General features: G+C 47.2%; 1 protein-coding gene across 1 annotated transcript in view; it reads right to left on the bottom strand.

Annotated features, from left to right (window-relative positions):
* Positions 1-1,065: 1,065 nt before the first annotated feature.
* Positions 1,066-20,207, bottom strand: part of LOC120025845 (guanine nucleotide exchange factor subunit RIC1-like) — a 67,316-nt gene continuing 48,174 nt past the window's right edge. The window contains exons 4-27 of the mRNA XM_038970543.1: positions 18,170-18,277; positions 16,134-16,276; positions 15,506-15,642; positions 15,113-15,204; positions 14,356-14,444; positions 13,668-13,812; positions 13,177-13,387; positions 12,811-13,041; positions 12,604-12,642; positions 12,202-12,402; positions 11,806-11,966; positions 11,366-11,504; positions 10,809-10,916; positions 8,883-9,011; positions 8,507-8,671; positions 7,989-8,279; positions 7,644-7,787; positions 7,222-7,380; positions 6,399-6,535; positions 5,701-5,996; positions 5,333-5,548; positions 4,984-5,161; positions 4,466-4,654; positions 1,066-4,259 (exon numbers count right to left, since the gene is read on the bottom strand). Coding sequence (XP_038826471.1) covers positions 3,962-4,259; positions 4,466-4,654; positions 4,984-5,161; positions 5,333-5,548; positions 5,701-5,996; positions 6,399-6,535; positions 7,222-7,380; positions 7,644-7,787; positions 7,989-8,279; positions 8,507-8,671; positions 8,883-9,011; positions 10,809-10,916; positions 11,366-11,504; positions 11,806-11,966; positions 12,202-12,402; positions 12,604-12,642; positions 12,811-13,041; positions 13,177-13,387; positions 13,668-13,812; positions 14,356-14,444; positions 15,113-15,204; positions 15,506-15,642; positions 16,134-16,276; positions 18,170-18,277 — 4,006 coding nt within the window. The 3' untranslated portion in view covers positions 1,066-3,961. The remainder of the gene's footprint in view (positions 4,260-4,465; positions 4,655-4,983; positions 5,162-5,332; positions 5,549-5,700; positions 5,997-6,398; positions 6,536-7,221; positions 7,381-7,643; positions 7,788-7,988; positions 8,280-8,506; positions 8,672-8,882; positions 9,012-10,808; positions 10,917-11,365; positions 11,505-11,805; positions 11,967-12,201; positions 12,403-12,603; positions 12,643-12,810; positions 13,042-13,176; positions 13,388-13,667; positions 13,813-14,355; positions 14,445-15,112; positions 15,205-15,505; positions 15,643-16,133; positions 16,277-18,169; positions 18,278-20,207) is intronic.

Here is a 20,207-nt window from a genome sequence, read left to right as displayed (position 1 = left end):
TAAAAAACATGATAAAGCTGAAACAAAGTAACATTTCAGAATTGCACAATTTAATACTGATGTACTTACTGTAAGTAAGTGGACACCATTGCTGTACTTTCTGTAGTTGTAGGGACCTAATATAATAGAGGAACGTAGCCTACATGCACAGTAAGTTAAACAGAACCGCTGTGTCCAGAGCACCAACAGTTGTCTAAAGCAGTGTTTTCCCAATTCCAGTCCTCGAGTATCCCTGAGCCTCTATTCATAAAGCGTCTCAGAGAAGTAGTGCTAGGATCCATTTTGCTTCTCAGATCATAATGTATAAGATTACATGGACAAGGGGGATCTGATCCTAGATCAGACAACGACGAGACAGCCTATAGGGAGGAGGTCAGAGACCTGACCGTGTGGTGCAAGGACAACAACTTCTCCCTCAACGTGATCAAGACAAAGGAGATGAATGTGGACTACAGGAAAAGGAGGACCGAGCACGCCTCCATTCTCATCGACGGGAGTGTAGTGGAGCAGGTTGAGAGCGTCCACGTCACCAACAAATTAACAAGCACACCAAGACAGTTGTGAAGAGGGCATGACAAAACCTATTCCCCCTCAGGAGACTGGAAATATTTGGCATGGGTCCTCAAAAGGTTCTACAGCTGCACCATCGAGAGCATCCTGACGGGTTGCATCACTGCCTGGTATGGCAACTGCTTGGCCTCTGACCGCAAGGCACTACAGAGGGTAATGTGTACGGCTCAGTACATCACTGGGGCCAAGCTTCTTGCCATCCAGGACCTCTATACCAGGCGGTGTCAGAGGAAGGCCCTAAAAATTGTCAAAGACTCCAGCCACCCTAGTCATAGACTGTTTTCTCTCCTACTGCACGGAAAGAGGTACCGGAGCGCCAAGTCTAGGTCCAAGAAGCTTCTAAACAGCTTCTACCACCAAGTCATAAGACTCCTGAACATCTAATCAAATGACTACCCAGAGATTGACGCCGTACCGGTACCCCCTGAATATAGCCTCACTGTTGTTATTTTACTGCTGCTCTTTAATTATTTATTACTTTTATTTCTTATTTTTCTTAAAACTGCATTGTTGGTTAAGGGCTTGTAAGTAAGCATTTCACTGTAAGGTCCACACCTGTTGTATTCGGCACATGTGACAAATAAGATTTGATACCAGCGTTCCTCAACTCCTCGAGTACCCCGAACAGCACACATTTTTTGCTGTAGCGCCGGACAAACACACCAGATTCAACTCGGATCCGCCTTGTCCATGTAATCGTATACATTATGATCTGAAAAGCAAAACGGAACCTAGCACTCCTACTCTGAGACGCGTGACGAACCGACGCCCAGTTTTAGGTGGAGAGCTCTTTTCGGGTCAGGCAGTGGGATATGGGCCTGGGTCTAAAGACTCAGATGACTACAGTATGTTGAGGCAAAAGCAATTAAATAGCTCTTGATTAGCTGCTTTGATATAGCCAAAAATAAAAACATTTTGAAGAATAAAAATGACTATTTCGAATAGTAATAACAACACAACCAATAAATAAGAATAACACTCGGCCTCATAAAAGCTCGATTCCATGTGAGGATACTGTACTTAGTCAACAATATAGAATCATTAACAGATGCAATACCACTTGGTCTTTGCAGTTACATCGTACACACGCAGCCGCTTCGGTGTTGGAGATTCTCTTAAAGTCATTGTTATCAGTATCACCGCTTGCGACCAAGGTTTTGGTATGTTACCACGGTGATAACGACCGAGACATTATAGACCTACGTCCTTATAGAAACTATGGGAATATTCATTCTGAATACATTAAAGAGTCCAGGACCTCTTCAACTCCACAGCAATTCCCAAGGCAAGACAAAAATCACCGATAGGAGATAAAACACAATCCTACCTTAAAAACGATAACGATAACGATATACGACGTTAGGTTAACACAATAGTTTTTTTTGTCTTTACAAAAGGGGCGAATAAAAGTGAACTCTGGCATATCAATATAAAGTGAATGAACATAGTTCTGTTTCTCCTATGGTTTGCTTCCCATTGGATCCTCCACAGGACCGAAGCCAATTAACTGAGCAGTAATGTTTCAATTCTCGAGCCAAGTATGTGTGTGAAGATGCAGGTCAGGATCATCATAATCATTTGGTTTGTCCTCAGATATGGTTAGATTCTCCCTTCAGGAGTCAGTCACGGTTTGGTTGAATTCATTTGAGGGGTGCTTATATTTGTTCTGTTGCACACGTTTTGTTTCATGGAAATGGTTTTGTGTTGGCATATCCGAACTCCTCTCGGGTGTCCCGCAGGGAGTGGGGTCACAGCCAGGGTCACCGTCGTACAGCGCAACAGGAGCAATTAGGGTTAAGGGCCTTACTCAAGGACACGGCAACAGATATTTTTTTATCACCTTGTCGGTTTCCGGTATTCAAACCAGCAACCTTTCGCTTACTGGCCCAACGCTCTGACCTCGGGGCTACCTGCCGCCCCCGGTTGAGGGCTCATCAGGCCCTCGTCAACAACATACATGACCAATCCAAGTCATCGTCGCACACACAGACACGCCTTCGCTCTTGACCAAGAATATTCTCACGCCACAGTCTAGCATCGGAATAAGGGGACATCATTTCCTAAAGAAGACCACCACATTATTGACAAAGGTATCAGAAAATAATCTTAAAATCCACTGTACACTATGAGGTATGAAAATATGAGACACCTCCCCTTGCACAATGCATGCATCTCGTAAAATGTCCCGGCACACAGTTGACTGGTTTCAGGGGCGGTTTCTTGCCAAAAGTACCAAAGTTATACTTGAACTTAACTCCGCGACAAAAGGTACAATAGACGTTTGTGCAAACTGTGAAAAATATATATAAAGGTTTAACTGTTCAGTTCTGTGGAATGGCTGCCAATAAAGGTTCATGTGTGACAGGTCTGTCGGGGAGAACATCACGGACGCTTTTTGTTCATTGTGCTCACCCTATACAAGTCGTCGCGGTGATCTGACTGGGAATCCGCTCAAGTCACACAGAAAAGCCAGCCGAGCAGTACACATTTATATCTAGACGGACACCGAAGCCTAGCCGAGCACACGACACGGACAGCGAGCAATTCTCTGATCTGAAAAGCACATTTTGGTAAAAAGCTAAATTGCAACAAACTGTCTGCCTTGTGCTCGTACGCTTAATTCCAGAATAAAGCCCGACAAGCCCAAACTCATCATCCGCAAAAACTTGGTCTGTGATCAAATAGTAGAATAAATGTAGAGGTTTGAGCCACCTGTCGTACAGTATGGATATCTTAGGTAAGCCTTTGTTTTTGTTTGGGTGCTATGAATTGGCTGTGGCCTGGCAAGCGTCGTTTGCAGTGACTCAAGTCCGTAATCAAGTGAATAATACTGACACTCAACCACAGGAGCAGCCCAGTCCACTCCGCTCACTCAGACCCTGTTCCAGCACTGGGATGGGTGAGTATGCGGACAGGAGAGAAACAAAATAGAGAGCTTCCTTGTGTTTTACACCCAAAGTATGGTAACACACAAAAGCCTCACATAAACAAGCATATACTCACACACACACACACACACACACACACACACACACACACACACACACACACACACACACACACACACACACACACACACACACACACACACACACACACACATGGTCGATGTAACATATCTGGGTCCACATCAGCCAACAAACTGGTTCTAGACCCACAATGCAGAGTATTCAGTCTGAGGACCCCTTCCTCCTCCTCATCCTGTGTCCCATCACACACCCGCACCACACCCCTTCACCTGCCCAGCAAGGTCAGAGGTTAGGACAGGGCTGTAGTCATTAGGGCACACACACCGTGGCAAAAAAACAGTTTATGTAGTCCCTCCCTGTTTCAGCCCATTTTCTTCCGTTTTGGTGGCTAATGAACACGACCCAGGTCAGGACAGGGCACGTCAGGACAGGGTGCAGTCATACGCCCCCTCGTCTGCCGCCTGCTCCTCCTGCTCCTCTGGAGCCCCTCCGTCCTCTGTCACTAACCCTCCAGAGGGCTCCAAGGGCAGGGCCAGGCACAAGGGAGCAGGCCCTCTACTGTCCTCCGCCCTGGGGCACCCGGGCTGGGGCTCAGTCAGCTTGGAGTTGGGGTTGGAAGCCCCTGGCTGGAAGGCTTCAGGCTGGACCTGCTCCACAGCAGTCTCTATCAGCTTCTGCAGCTGGGGCCGGATCAGTTTCAGGAAGGGTTTATAGCCCAGGCTACAGGGAGGAGGAGGAGAGCGAGGGAGTCAGTATTCATCATAATATTCATAGCCATTTCAAGCATCCATTGAATTTTTGTCATAGACATGTGCAGCAACAGTTCTCCTAGCTTAGTAAGAGAGAGAGAGAGACAGAGAGAGAGAGAGACAGAGAGCGAGAGAGACAGAGATAGAAAGTAAAGAAAGAGAGATAGATAGACTAACCAGTCTGCGGAGGCCCACGCATCGACTCCCAGCAGGCCGGAGCGGATACTTTGGACTGTCTCAGGAGGAACCTCTGGGCTGTCCAGGAAGTTGACCACCTGCTTGATGACCGTGGCCTCTCTCAGGATCAGACCAATCACAACACACCACTCCAGACAGCCCGCCTCCATGAACACATGCAGCAGGTAGCTGAGGACAGAAAGAGATGAGGAATGGTGCAGAAGGGGCTGGTTTCCCAAACAGATTACACCTAGTCCTACACTAAGAATCACGTTCAATGGAGATTCTCCATTTAGAACATTTTAGTCCAGAATAGGCTTAATCTGTGTCTGGGAAACCTACCCAAGGACACACAAAGGGTAACAAAATCACACAAGATATACACAAACCTACATATGAAACCAACAAGCAGAATAGGTCACCACAGCCATAAATCTAGCTGGGTTGGGATGGTGGGTGGGGTGAAGGAGTATTTTGTAGCACCTAATAGAGAAGACTGGAGAGGATGACAGTCTTACCGTAGCTGGACCTGGGACTTGTGAGGCCCCTTGTTCGCCAGCTCCATGGAGATGTGTTCCAGCTCAGACTGGGTCAGACTCAGAGTGGAGAAGTTCTCATCCACCATGGTCCAGTCTCCATCCACCATGCTGCTGGTTTCTGTCAGGTCTGTGGCCGAACCGATACTGCACTCCTCCGCTGGGGGGAGAGGAATGGAGGGAGAGGTGACCCGGAGAGAATTTTGAAGAAGAGGTAAAGGGATAAGACAGGAAATGAGAGAGCCTGGTAGAGAGAAAGCGAGAGGCAGATGTAGAGAGAAAGGGGGGGGGGGGTGACAAGTGAATGCTGAAGTAGAGGAGGGCCACTAACTTTTGTTAGTGAGCGGAGAGAGGAAGGCCTCCTGTGTCTGTGGCCCCCCGTGGGAAGAGGTTGTGTTCATCTCTTTAGGCTCCGGCCCCAGTGCCCCCAGACCGTCCAGCCAGGTGTGGTTGCTGTTGCGTGCTGAGGCCTGCGGGGGCGCTGTGTCCATGTCACTGTTCAACAGGCTGTCTGCTGACTGGGACTTTAGCAGCCGCTGGCTCAGCACTGGAGGAGGGAGAAACACATATACAGGAGCGTCGCCATACACACTGAACACACTTACAAAAAGAAGAAGTTGACTGGGGAGACCGACAACCACAGCTGAGGGCAGATACAGCCACACACACACACACACCCCCCCCGCACCAGACCCTCACCCGTCTTGCGGTGTCCGTTCTTGAAGGGCGAGCTGATCGAGCATGCTGGGATGACAGGAAACGGCCACAGGAAGTCCTTGTGGAGACACTTCAGCGCCATGACAAAGTCATCGACCCGCGCCACCCGCGTGCGCTCGCGGCACAGCCAGCCAATCAGCTCGAAGCCCAGCTGGGCGGAGAAACAGCCTAGGTCTTTGAGGCGGACCTGCTCCAGGAGGTGTCGGGCGTGACGCCATAACATCATGTCTATGTACATGTTCTCAGCACAGTCACTGTCCTTACTCCATCGCTCAGACCTAGAGCGAGGACACATGGAAGAGACGGAAGAGCTATTATAGGTACGATGGGAAAGGCCAGTAGCACGAATAGCGCAAATACCACGAGGGCTGGTCTCAATTCCATCCAATTAATTATGCAAAACAGATAATAGCCCACTAATCCTTTATATAATTACTACATGTTATGTTATCATCATCATTGTTCATTTGAACTTGAGGACTGGAGCCCAGCAGTAGTTGGCCTGCCTGGCTCAGTAGATACAAGAGAAGGGCTAGCAACGCCACGGTCGTGTGTTCAATTCCTGCAAGGATCACGCATACACGGATACACGGAAAAAACGTATGCACTCACTGTACTTTAAGTCTCACTGAATAAAATCTGTTCAATTGAATATTTGATTATAATAATACCAGCCGTACCCTTTAGTGGAGGGCCCAGAGGGCATGCTGAAGGTCTTCTGTAGGTTAAACTTCCCAGCGGGGATGCTGTCAGCTGACTGGGACAGACTGATGCTGCGGTTCCTGAAGAACTCGAAGCCTCCCGTCGAACTGGGTTCCTGTTGAGAGGACACATCACCTGGTCACTTACGGGGAAAGCATTTCAAATTCCAATCTTGTTTTGGAACAACGTGCTCATGATCAGGAGGGGAAAACTCATCCAGCAAGCCCCTGAAACAGCAGGCGTATACTCAAAGACAAAATATACAGTATATCCAATTTATATTGAATTATAAAGCGGATGGTTCGAGCCCTGAATGCTGAAGGCCATGGTATACCAGATCATATACCATATGGACATTATATATATTTTTTACAAAATGTACTGGTCTAATTACGTTGGTAACCAGTTCATAACAGCAATAAGTCACCTCGGAGGTTTGTGGTATATGGCCCATAAACCATGGCTAAGCGATGTATCCAGGCCTTGGCCGCACTGCGTCGTGCCTAAGAACAGCCCTTAGCCGTGGTATACTGGCCACATACCACACCCCCGTCGGGCCTTATTGCTTAAATAGAGAGAGGTGGACGTGAGGCAGTAGCCTTAATAGCAGTCTTTATACAGTATTTTTAGACCATCTCTAATATCATCCCCATAGATTAGACTAGCCGCTTAGAGATTTAGCTCTACCATAATTCCAAAGAAAACCCTCTGACCTCACAGAAAGATGTAGAGAGAGCGAGAAAGAGACCGAGGTGGAAGACCGAGCAGAAGCAGCGAGTTCGAATTAGTTCTCTCCGATACCTGAGTGGTTGGTGTTGGAGGCGGGGTCTCCATCTCCCCAGAGCCAATGGCCTTGAGGAATCGGATCATGTGACGACAGAGGTCCCACTTGCCCTGCTCCAGAGCCGTGTTGAAGAGCAGTGTAGCGTGCTGCCGGCTCACCGCCGGAACCTCCATGTTCTAGACGACACAGTTACATTATCAATACAAAACATTTACGACATAACTCCACCCCTAACATTACCCTCACCCTGGCTCCAACCCTCACCCTGGCTCCAACCCTCACCCTGGCTCCAACCCTCACCGTACAGTGGCTCCAATCCTAACCGGAGCCCCAACCCTCGCTCCATACCTGATACCAGTCACATTTCTAAATAATGTGCCTCTGGCTTATAGGATAGGAATCTTACAGTACCATGGGATAGGGGAGTATATATAGACACCTGCAGTATGATGAGATAGGATGCTGCTGTGTCCAGGTCCTGAGCCATCAGACATTCCTCAAACAGATCCTTGGGGTTGCCCACGGCAGCAAACAGGTAGTTCCACAGGGCGTACTCAGTCTTCCTGGCGCAGTGCACGATGGTCTGGAGGAAGAAAACATGAATGAACAAATGAATTAATTCAGTTGAAAATACACAAGAGTTGCCTCAGCCGAGTACGACAATACACGCATTGAAAAAATCACAGAGGATTCAAACACAAAGCTAGGATGCCATTTCACACACAGCCTAGGTTTCGTTCATTAACTACTCCTCCATCCACATCGCTCTCTCCCTCCTCCTTACCTGGAGGAACAGGGGGAACTCGGTGATGAACTTGGCCACCGTGGGCAGCAGCGGGTCGGGGATGGGCTCCCGGGATGTGGCCTCCTCCTCCAGCACCACGTGGACCATGAGCTCCATGACGTGGGGGAAGTAGGGGAGCGCTGCGCAGGACTGGGCCAGGAGCAGAGCCTGCTCTCCCAGGTTACGCACGAGTAGCTGGCGCAGGATGTGGTGGAGGTAGATCTGGGAGGTCCTCTCCACCGTGCAGTAAGGGAACATCACCTCAAGAGGCTCCTGGCCCTCTCTGGGACCCTGCAGAAGAACACGATGATTACTTTATTCGCACAGAGACCGTGATTTGTACAGTTGTAGAGCGGAAGAGCCTTGGCACAACGTCAAGAGATGGCATCTAGGATTCGATATCATCCCCCCCCTCCCTTACTTGCAGGCCGTCGGAGACCAGGTTCTCGTTGCCAACCCTCAGCACCAGATAATACTATTACTGTAATAACTACAATATAATACTCCTACTACAGTACCTGCAGGCCGTCGTAAAGCACGGTCTCATTAGAGGCCCCCAGCACCAGGGCGTCTTCAAACAGCACGGCCAGGGGGTAGATGTTGATGTGGAAGGGGAGCATGATGCGCCGGGACAGGAACGAGTGGGGCTTACGGTGGTCCCGCGGGAACAGGGGCAGCCACACCTTTTGAAAGGTACAATTAAACAATCACCGTTGCAGCATTGAATAATATGCTCGGCACTAACAAGTCGATCATGAAACACACCGACATACTTCAAATTCCTTCCAATGTAACCATACATGTGTTTTTATTGTTGCAATTTATAGAAGGATGTGTAGATTGGAATAATAACAACAAGCGTTTCATTTCAATAAGACGAAGGGGCAGTCACACCTTCATTCCGGCCTCGCCACAGGACAGCCACAGAGCCTCCAGCAGGTGGCGCTTCTTCTTGTTACTGCGACACGTCGTCCACACGTTCTCTACACACTGAGCCAGAACCACGGGAGGACAGAACTGCAGCTAGAAACAGAGAGTGACACACCGGGTTAGCATACACGCACCACAGTGCATACTGTGGCCGGTGGGTAAGATGCTATAGATCTACATGGACAATGACAAGTATGACAAATTAAATCGATCAATATATGTATTATGACGAGACAAAGACAACTATTACAAGGGGGGTGACTTAGTCCGGTCCCAGATCTGGTTGTGCTGTATAGCATGACAATGACTGTAGGAGTAGGCTATACAGCCCAAACAGTAGGTAGGTAGGTGTGTGTGTACAGTACCAGTCAAATGTTGAGACACATTCAAGGGATTTTCTACATTGTAGAATAATAGTAAAGACATCAAAACTATGAAATAACACATATGAAATCATGTAGTAAGCAAAAATGTGTTAAACAAATCAAAGTATATTTTATATATTTCAGATTCTTCAAAGTAGTCACCGTTTGCCTTGACAGCTTTGCACACACTTGGCATTCTCTCAACCAGCTTCATGAGGAATGCTTTTTCCAACAGTCTTGAAGGAGTTCCCACATATGCTGAGCACTTGTTGGCTGCTTTTACTTCACTTTTCAGTCCAACTCATCCCAAACCATCTCAATTGGGTTGAGGTCAGGTGATTGTGGAGGCCAGGTCAATTGATGTAGCACTCCAACACTTTCCTTCTTGGTCAAATAGCCCTTAAACAGCCTGGAGGTGTGTTGGGTCATTGTCCTGATGAAATCAAATGATAGTCCCACTAAGAGCAAACCAGATGGGATGGCGTATCACTGCAGAATGCTGTGGTAGCCATGCTGGTTAAGTGTGCCTTGAATTCTAAATAATTCACAGATGGTGCTTAGCTGGTGACACTACCACACCTCCTCCTCCATGCGGAGATAATCCGTTCACCTACTCTGCGTCTCACAAAGATATGGCAGTTGGAACCAAAAATCTCATATTTGGACTCATCAGACCAAAGGACAAATTCCCACCGGTCTAACGTCCATTGCTCGTATTTCTTGGCCCAAGCAAGTCTCTTCTTATTATCGGTGTCCTTTAGTAGTGGTTTCTTTGCAGCAATTCGACCATGAAGGCCTGATTCACGCAGTCACCTCTGAACAGTTGATGTTGAGATGTGTCTGTTACTTGAACTCTGAAGCATATATTTAGACTGGTAACTGCAGCAGAGGTAACTCTGGGTCTTCCTTTCCTGTGGCAGTCTTCATGAGAGCCAGTTTCATCATAGTGCTTCATGGTTTTTGCGACTGCACTTGAAGAAACTTTCAAAGTTCTTCAAATGTTCCTGATTGACTGACCTTAATGTCTTAAAGAAACGGACTGTAGTTTCTATTTGCTTATGAGCTGTTCTTGCCATAATATGGACTTGGGCTTTTACCAAATAGGGCTATCTTCTGTATACCACCCCTACCTTGTCACAACTGATTGGCTCAAACACATCAATGAAAGAAACTTTTAACAAGGCACACCTGTTAATTGAAATGCATTCCATGTGACTACCTCATGAAGCTGGTTGAGAGAATGCCAAGAGTGTGCAAAACAGTCATCAAGGCAATATATTTTGATTTGTTTAACACTTTTTTAGTTACTACATGATTCCATACATGCTATTTAATAGTTTTGATGCACTCACTATTATTCTACAATGTAGAAAATAGTCAAAATAAAGAAAAACCCTTGAATGAGTAGGTGTCCAAACTTTTGACTGATACTGTGTGTGTGTGTGTGTGTGTGTGTGTGTGTGTGTGTGTGTGTGTGTGTGTGTGTGTGTGTGTGTGTGTGTGTGTGTCTGCGTGAGTGACTCACCAGTTTCTTCTGGTCTTCCTTCTCTCGTACCTGTGGTCCAGACCGGTCTCTCTGTAGCATGATGAGTTGGCCAGCCAGGTTCAGCATGATGCTCTCTGCCATACAGGCCTAGTACAGCGACACAAATTAGTCATTCACATTTTAACAATTTAGCAGACATTTATCCAGAGTGATTCACAAATCAGTGCATTCACTAAAGTACGTTAAAAAGACATCAGCGCAAATACAAACTCTGTTCAAAATAGCTGCTAAATAAGGGCTCTCCAACCCTTGTTCCTGGAGAGCTACCCTCCTGTAGGTTTTTGGCTCCAACCCCAGCTCTAACTAACCTGATTCAGCTTATCAACCAGCTGATTATTAGAATCAGGTGTGCTAGATTAGGGTTGGAGTGAAAACCTACAGGACGGTAGCTCTCCAGGAACAGGAGTTGGAGACCCCTCTGCTAAATCGACGAAAGAAAAGCGCTAGGAGCAGGGAGGGCAGTGGTAGAAGAGCCACGCGGATGTCTGAAGAGACGGGCTTCTGATGGGATTTCATGTGTGTATTGAAACCAGTACCTGCTGTGGGGCTTTAAGCGCCATGCCGGTCTCTGTGCGTACCGAGGTGAGAGTGACAGACACCACCAGGGCGGGATGGGGGATGTAGCGGGACATGGACACCTCCTGAAGCAGCTCAACACAGGCTGACGGGTTGGGCCTTCAGAGAAAGACAATACGCTACTAATAACATTGATTGGATAGGCCCTTTGTAAAGCCCCCCCCACCCCCAGTTAAAGCCCCAACCAATGGCATGTGATAAGTATTAATGGATTTTTCTAAAGTTCTCATGTGAATTTATTTTCACAACACTATTGATTATCATCCGAGACCTCTGTCAGGTGATCTTCCCTACCGGTCTCGTCCTGCCTGCTAATAAATGTGTGTGAGAGATTATTTTGTTTTTGTATGAGTGGGTGTGCATGCGTGTGCCTGTCCTAAGCGTGTTCGTCCCTCCCTACCCGTCGTGCCTCCTCTCGATGCTGTAGAGGCAGATGGAGCAGTCTGCTCTGAAGAGGACGATCAGGTCTCTGAACACGTTGAGCAGCAGAGTGTCAGAGTGCAGCTTGGTGACGGAGGCGAAGGCATTGTCCAGGTTGGACGACCGGAGGTACAGACGCAGCTACGCCGGGAGGGGAGAAACGACAGAGGAGGAAAGAAAGTACAGCTGCTCACTTTGTCAATCCATCAAATCGACCAATCAAACTGAGCTCATGCGCAAACGATCACACATTCTCAATCAATTTGTCCATGCAAATTTGGCCCATACATGTTCAGAACAGGGTGGTGTAAAATGTATTTAAAAAAAAAAGTAGTATTGTTCCTGAACGTTAGATATCCGTGTTATGCCGTCTTACCTCTTCTTGCCGGTCGATGAAATTGTAACACGCAACAACGACAAAGTCCTTCCACCAGGCCAGCCCCCCTGTCACGGTCATGTTCTGCTCCTGAGTGATGTTCCCAAACAGCTTCCATTTCCTGGAGGACATGGAGTAATGTGCAAATCCACGTCTCCCTGCCACCGCTATGCACTGGCCTGCTGTGTCTATGGCTGCAAACTAGAGACACACACACACACCTCTCATGCATTAGAAGCCATAGACATAGCAGGCCAAGTGCACATGACGACATTGGGTATCTGGAAAAACTGCATTAATTTGACAACTCAGGTTAACATGGTTTTATGTAGCCGCACATACACACACACTGAATACTTATCCCTAAGGACAGACGTAGAAGTATTTCCCACACCGACTCACCCGTATAGGCCAATTGCTCTCTAGGTATGTGCTGTGAATCTACGACAGAGGAAAAACACAGGATAGTTTTACTGACAGGATACTAAAACATAATTTCTAACTTGTTAAGCTTCAACATATCAAAGCAACATTTGAATAGATAGCCAGCTGATGGACAACAACGCTTTTTGAATTCGAAACGAATGAAGAAGTTTTATGAGGATGTACCTGGACCACGTGCCAGTGCTTGTGTCCCAGTAAAGTGCTGAGTCCCTGAGAGATGGCGTTGGGCGAGGGGGCGGAGCGGTGGTGAAGGGGGCTGCCCTCCAGGCCATGGGCGAGGTTATGGGGGTGAGGGGTGTGAGGGCCATCTGAGCTGCTGGATGGGACCTGGGTGGGGTCACCACAGGTCAGGTACAGACGGTCTTCCCCGTGTAGTAAAACCTGCTCCTGGTTACTCTGGGACGGACAACAGGGAATCGACGAATAATCAATATGTTTGCAACATATCAGTATTCTACACAAAAGAGCCCAGCAAGCAAAATTGGTTGGTGTCAGGAATGTGTGCATTGACGCCTTTGTCCATAAGCTCACCGTGCAGGGGTTAACGGTCAGGGCGCTTTTGATGAAGTGGAACTGCAGTATGCCCGCCTGCTTGGTCTGGGTAGGAGGTGGAGCCTCCTCCATGTTCTCCACAAGCGCTGCTTCCTCTTTACTGGTGATGACCCACAGGTGGTAGCCTTCCGCTCCCCAGCACATAGAGCTGATCTGTATAGGATCCTTCTTAGTGCCGTCTGACCGATACCTGGGGTCGAGACCATAGTCATAGATAAGGGTTTATAATATACACAAATCGCAAGGAGAAAAAGATAAGATTTTGCACAGTTTTTTTTGTCCCCTTCAGGATGACGCCTGCTCAACCTGTACCGTATGAGAGCGCGCAGCCTGCACCATAGAGCGTAGCTGACAAGACGACAGCGGTGTGAATTGTGCTACGGCTGCGGAGTCCTGGAGGGCAAGGAGGAAAACGGAGACCAATAGAGGAGGAAGAATAGAGAAGAAGACCGCTGTGTCTCGTCACTCACGCAAAGTCCTCCCCGAGCGTACAGATGAGGTGTGCGCCGAACACACTCCACAAAGACAGCCCGCCGCACTCCCAGGTCACCATGGCAACGCTGTAGTCGGGGGACCAGCGGATCAGCGTCACCGCGCCCGTCTTGTTCCACACGTCTGAGGGAGGGAGATTCGATACAGACACGGCGACCGGTCAGACAGAAATCTTTTCAGTAACACAGTTGAGTCAATCCATTTCAATTGAGGAAAAGTAGAATAGGAATATGGTTTACTTCCTGAATTGACGGAATTGACCACAACTCTGCTTTTACAGTAGTATGGTTTCTTTGGTTTAACAGAGATAATACAGTACCGTGTAAAATAAACATCCCTGTGACGTAATCTAGCCCAGGGTCATTGAAAATGTCAATAGGATTTTACAAGGTACTGTACTTTCATACCACCCACTACCACTAGGGGGTAGGAGTGTACCATAAACAAACCAATGGTTCAGCATGGCTGATGTGTTGAGGGGAACTACTACATAGAATCACTAGCACTTTCGAGTCAAAACGAAAACCAGCACTATAAAGAGGCATCATGTGATACCATTGTGTTAAAACCTGACGGGGCGTACTAGCTTGTATGAAGTGTACTTTCTCTCATCTGTCAACACTAGAATGGGAGCGTGAGCTGGTGGTCAGTCAGAGACAGACATACCGGGGAAGTGTTTTGGGGTGAGCTCCAGCTTGTGGGAGAGCTGCATGGATCCTGTAGTGGTGTCAATCATGTACACCAATACTGAGCCACTGGAACAGAGAGAGACAGACAAATTAAAGACAGACAAATGTTAATAATTACTCATTACTCTTTATTCTAAGGTAACATTGTGCTTGGGCAATTATGTACCGAAAGCAAATAAACCAAATTGAATTTCACAAACACAGTCAGGGGATTCAACACATGAATAAACAACGCTGACCCATCAGAGGTAGGCATATTACATAACAGCCGCCTGTGCGGTCAAGTTCAAGTCAATCTTGTTTAATACCGAGGACCAGCAATTCATTAGCCGACGTTTCCTAAATGAAAAACAAAACGCTGAAATAATGAGCAGGCATTTAATGAAGAGAAAGGTTGTCGATTCCACAGCCAGTGATTGACCCATTATCTACTGCCACTCAGGTTCTCTCTGCTGGACTCATCCCTGCAGGTCAGTGTGTGTGCAAATCAAGCCGCTGTCCGCCTTTGTGATTGGTGTGTGTTTGACAAGCGGTTCTCACGGATTGTGCAATCTGCCAGCTTGTGTGTGTTTTCTCACACACACACACACACACACACACACACCTCCTGCTTAACTGACTGACTGAACAGTGGGACCCTGGACCTCTTGATTTTGTAATTTGCATTTCAGTTAAACAGCAGATAGGAAGTGGCTACAGAGGCCTGTACTGATGTCGGCAGGACACACACGTACCTGGCACAACCAAACGCCATCAGCCTGTACTTATTGTTGACCGCCACACACGTGCCGTCTGTTACGTCTGCTGCCCAGACGCCCTGCAGCTGCTGGAGGAGACAAGAGACAGTCCGATAGATCACCGTACGTCACTCCCGACTCACGCGCAGGCAGACACTCGCCTCCGCCTTTCACTTCCTCTCCCCCCCCCCACACCCCCATTTTCCATCAACCCTCGACAGTCACGCTTCACATGACTTACAGAACACGGCTGCATTGTGCGCGCACCGCAGCAAAAACGCACACACCCCAAAACAACACTTCTCCCAGAGCTCTTATCAATTCTAGCCTGCCGATCGTCAAGCACCACAGCAAATCACACACACACACACACGGACTTCTTTCTCGTACTTCTGCAGTAAACCTGCTGGCTACAGGACTGATGAATCCCAGCCTCCCGTCGTCAAGCACCACAGCAAAGCCATCCAGAGTCACACAGTACTCCATGTCTGTGATGTGCAGCCCCTCCAGGTCCAGAGACGGACCACCTGCACAAGCAATAAAACGCATGAAGAAACACAGTGATCTAGAAACATTACGCACATACATGACTTCAGGCCTACGTAGGGACGACACTTAGGCTGCGTTTACACAGGCAGCCCAATTCAGATTTTTATTCCCCCCCCCCCCCCCCCACCACCAATTGGTCTTTTGACCAATCAGATCAGCTATGAAAAAGATCTGATGTGCAACGATTTGATGGGATGGGTGAAAAGACCAATGAGTGGGAAAAAAGATCTGAAATGGGCTGCCAGTTAGATACGATCTCTATGGCCTCGTTTTATGTAAACATGTATAGATGTAGTTGGGAGAGGATGGCGAGGTCTGGGGAGAGGATGGTGTAGATTGAGCCCGACTGCAAATGTACACATGGGTAGAGGTTCAGGTCAGTTGAGAGGGATCGGGTGGGGTGGGTACCAGCAGGCGAGGTAGGAAGAGGGTGGCGAGGAGAGGATGGTATATAGTGAGTGTGACTGACCGCGTGCTGACTGAAGGTCCAGGGAGAAGGGGACGGTGCAGAGACTGATCGCCTTCCGGCCATTGCTGACTCCGTCCCAGTGGAGGATGTGGAGGTAGCCATCAGCTGTAGACACCAACAAGTCCTCCTGAAGAGACTTAATACTGGGGGAGGAGAGAGAGAGAGAGAGAGAGAGAGAGAGAGAGAGAGAGAGAGAGAGAGAGAGAGAGAGAGAGAGAGAGAGAGGGGTGTTTAGCTAGTGTTTACTAGACGCCCGGCTGTGTGCACATCTATTCCTAGTACCAGGTCTTAGTGTCTCCCACACAACAACAAGAAAGAGAGCGAGAGAGAATGCACTGGGGATGTTAAAGCAGCCCATATAGAGGATCTGAGAGGAAGGCCCCGAAACAATGATTTACGGCAGCAGATCAGAAGCACCCAGCACCTCTCCTACAGTCACTCGGACCCCTTAACGCCGTCCTTCAAATAGACGCTCCTGCTCATTGTTATGCCTGAAGCGCAGCTAGAAAGACATAGGGAGAAAAGAACATGTGAGAGCGAGTATGTAACAGAGCGACTGTCAAATTCAGAGGGAGAGGGCGCGCGCAACAGAAATGAGTAGAAAATGGAGAGAGAGAGAGAGAGACAGAGACAGAGAGAGAGAGACAGAGACAGAGAGAGAGAAACAGAGAGAGAGAGACAGAGAGAGAGAGACAGAGAGAGAGAGAGAGAGACAGAGAGAGAGAGAGAGACAGAGAGAGACAGAGACAGAGACAGAGAGAGACAGAGACAGAGACAGAGACAGAGAGAGAGACAGAGACAGAGACAGAGAGAGACAGAGAGAGACAGAGAGAGACAGAGAGAGACAGAGAGAGAGAGAGAGACAGAGAGAGACAGAGAGAGACAGAGAGAGAGAGAGAGACAGAGAGAGACAGAGAGAGAGACAGAGAGAGAGACAGAGAGAGAGACAGAGAGACAGAGAGACAGAGAGAGAGAGAGAGAGAGAGAGAGAGCATGCGACAGAAAAATTCAGTCGGATAAAAGGAAGAGTGACAGATAATAGAAGACAGACAGATGAAAGAGAAAGAGAAGAAGTGTCATTCTCCTGGGGAGATGCAGAGGAACCAGGCTGGAATGTGTGGTCCCAGTGTACTCAGATGGTCTGTGAGTACTGAGGACTACCCGATAGCCTAGCCTCAGTAATCTGACTGTGGTCTGGCTCCATCTCTCCAGAGCAGAATGGGGCATTCTAGAGCCAACAGGACTCTCTGGAGAATGGGCCTTCTCAAGCAAAAAGGACAATACTGGAGCTTAGCTGCTCTGCTCAGTTCACCCCAGGCATGCAGCTCTAAAGCCAGGCTACTGGGAGGATGGGAACACGTGCACACAGAGAGAGAGAGAGCGAGACACACCCCCCACACACACAGACAGAGACACACCCCCACACACACAGACAGAGACACACCCCCACACACACAGACAGAGACACACCCCCACACACACAGACAGAGACACACCCACAGACAGAGACACACCCCCACACACACAGACAGAGACACACCCCCACACACACAGACAGAGACACACCCCCACACACACAGACAGAGACACACCCCCACACACAGACAGAGACACAAAGGAAACGCAAGGATGATAGATCTTTAATGTCCTACTGAAGTCCACAGGGACCAGAGGAAGAATGTGCGAAGCCATACGCAGTTTAATAATTTTCCGCAGTCAAATTGATAAATTGGTTTGGGAAGAAGAGGAAATCTCTTCGGCACAAAACGTACAGTGGCTGAAGTACGTACCATGTGCACCAGTCCAGAATGTAAAACAACATTTTTGGTTACTTGCATACTAAACACACTTCAGTGTCCAGTAGTATGTATGTATGTATGTATGTATGTATGTATGTATGTATATGTATGTGCGATTCCGTGTTTAGGTTTGTATACTGTGTGCATGTGTTGGGGTTTGTATACTGTGTGCATGTGTTGGGGTTTGTATACCGCGTGTGTGTGTATATAGCGTGTGTGTGTGAGACACTGTAGTACCTGGTGATGGGAGCCTCCAGATCGATGGGTCTCTTCATCTCCAGGCTGAGAGCAGGGGCACACTGCTCTTCTTTATAACCTGGGGTGACCTTGACACGTGGACTCCCTCTAAACACACACACACAAAGATCAAATTCACAGTAACCATATCAAGTCTAAATCAAAAGGCAAAAAAGCCTGGGTTAGTCAACAACGTCGCTCTAGGATCTAGGCAATAATGACGCCTAACAGCAGCAGACAGAGAGCAGGTTGGGTCTAGTGCATCCTTCCAGACTGGAGTGATTCCATAAGACACCAGGACAAAAAAAAACAAGACAATACCAGGATTTCAGTGATTTTCACAAAATTGTATCCCAGTCCTCCATTAACACTCCTGCTGTGTTCCGGTTGAATTGGACCTATTTACAAGTCCTCTCTCTGAAAAATGTAGTTCATTTAATCTGACTGTCATAAGGTTCCATGACTTTGTCCACACAGGGCATCTGAACACTTTGAATACATTTGGATGATTTTCATTACATTTTGGGTGTTTAATTTAACTTTTGTACACCTGTGGTGTTCCTGGTCAAAAATGACCGGTCATTAGAAATGAATGGGTGAGACTACAATTGGTGTAGAAAATTCAGTTCAAGCACATGCCCATTCATCAGATGGACACACTTCCTCTCCCAGACCCCCACATGCATGTGTGTTTGAGCACACACACACACTTCACTCCTTCTTAGCTTCCATGGCAACCCCCATGGAAACTTATCCCCAATAGAACCTTTCCCCCACGGGAACCACACCTGTTGGCATTCTCACAAACAATCGCAACATTGTTTCAATAACAATAGAACTTTTCTAGCAGCTCTGGGACATGAGGATTTTGTTAAGGCCTTTACTCACAACTCATACTGTGGCAGCACAATGACCAAATGATATACTGTATTTGAGGAGGCTCTTGATCATATCTTTGATCATGACACTGGTGAGAGAGTCCTTGTTAAACTTTGACACAAAGTAGCCTGTGATAAATAGCACAATATGTTTCATCTGAGTATTTGTTCTAGTCAAAATAATCCATACATGATGCTTTATTTACTCAAAAAACACGTTGTATGAGCTCAGGTCAATGAGGCCTACAGGCCATAAATAGCATATAGAAGTTCAAAACTTGTAATGTTCACAAAAATTAAGTTGATAAAAAGATCTAACACAACATTAGGCGATAATATTTGTATTATTATGGATTTATAAAATCAGCTATAATGGGGCGGTCATTTTGGACCGGGAACACAGAATTAACATGAAACGTACACAACAGGAGGGGTAAGACTCCATAATGTTCCATCTGTAGGCGCTACAAAGCAAAAATTGGTGTTATATGAAGCTTTACCACTTGCACTGTAATAGGAGTAGCACAATTTTTTTTTTATGTTTTATTTTTTTAATGTTTTATTTTTTTAATGAATAGTTGAAAATATAAAACATGAATATATATAAATATATAAAGTGTTTATATACAGCGCATTTGGGAAGTACTTAGACCTTGACTTTTTACACATTTTGTTATGTTACAGCCTATTTCTAAAATGTATTAAATTAGTTTGCCCTCATCAATCTACACATAATACCCCATAATGACGAAGCAAAAACAGTTATTGAAATTTTTGCTAATAAAAAAAGAACATGGAAATATCACATTTACGTAAGTATTCAGATCTTTTACTCATGAACTTAGCTGAAGCACCTTTGGCAGCGATTACAGTCTCGAGTATGACGCTACAAGCTTGGCACACCCGTATTTGGGGAGTTTCTCCCATTCTTCGGATAGGGAGCATCGCTGCACAGCTATTTTCAGGTCTCTCCAGAGATATTCGATTGGGTTACTGTCCGGGCTCTGCCTGGGTCACTCAAGGACATTCAGAGATTTGTCCCAAAGCCACTCCTGATTTGTCTTGGCTGTGTGCTTAGGGTCGTTGTTCTGTTGGAAGGTGAACCATCGCTCTGGAGCAGGTTTTCATCAAGGATCTCTGTACTTTGCTCCGTTCATCTT

Source organism: Salvelinus namaycush, chromosome 31 (assembly GCF_016432855.1).
Source record: "Salvelinus namaycush isolate Seneca chromosome 31, SaNama_1.0, whole genome shotgun sequence".
NCBI lineage: Eukaryota > Metazoa > Chordata > Actinopteri > Salmoniformes > Salmonidae > Salvelinus > Salvelinus namaycush.
Note: the sequence above shows the minus strand (reverse complement) of the source record. Positions and strands in the feature narration are given on the sequence as shown.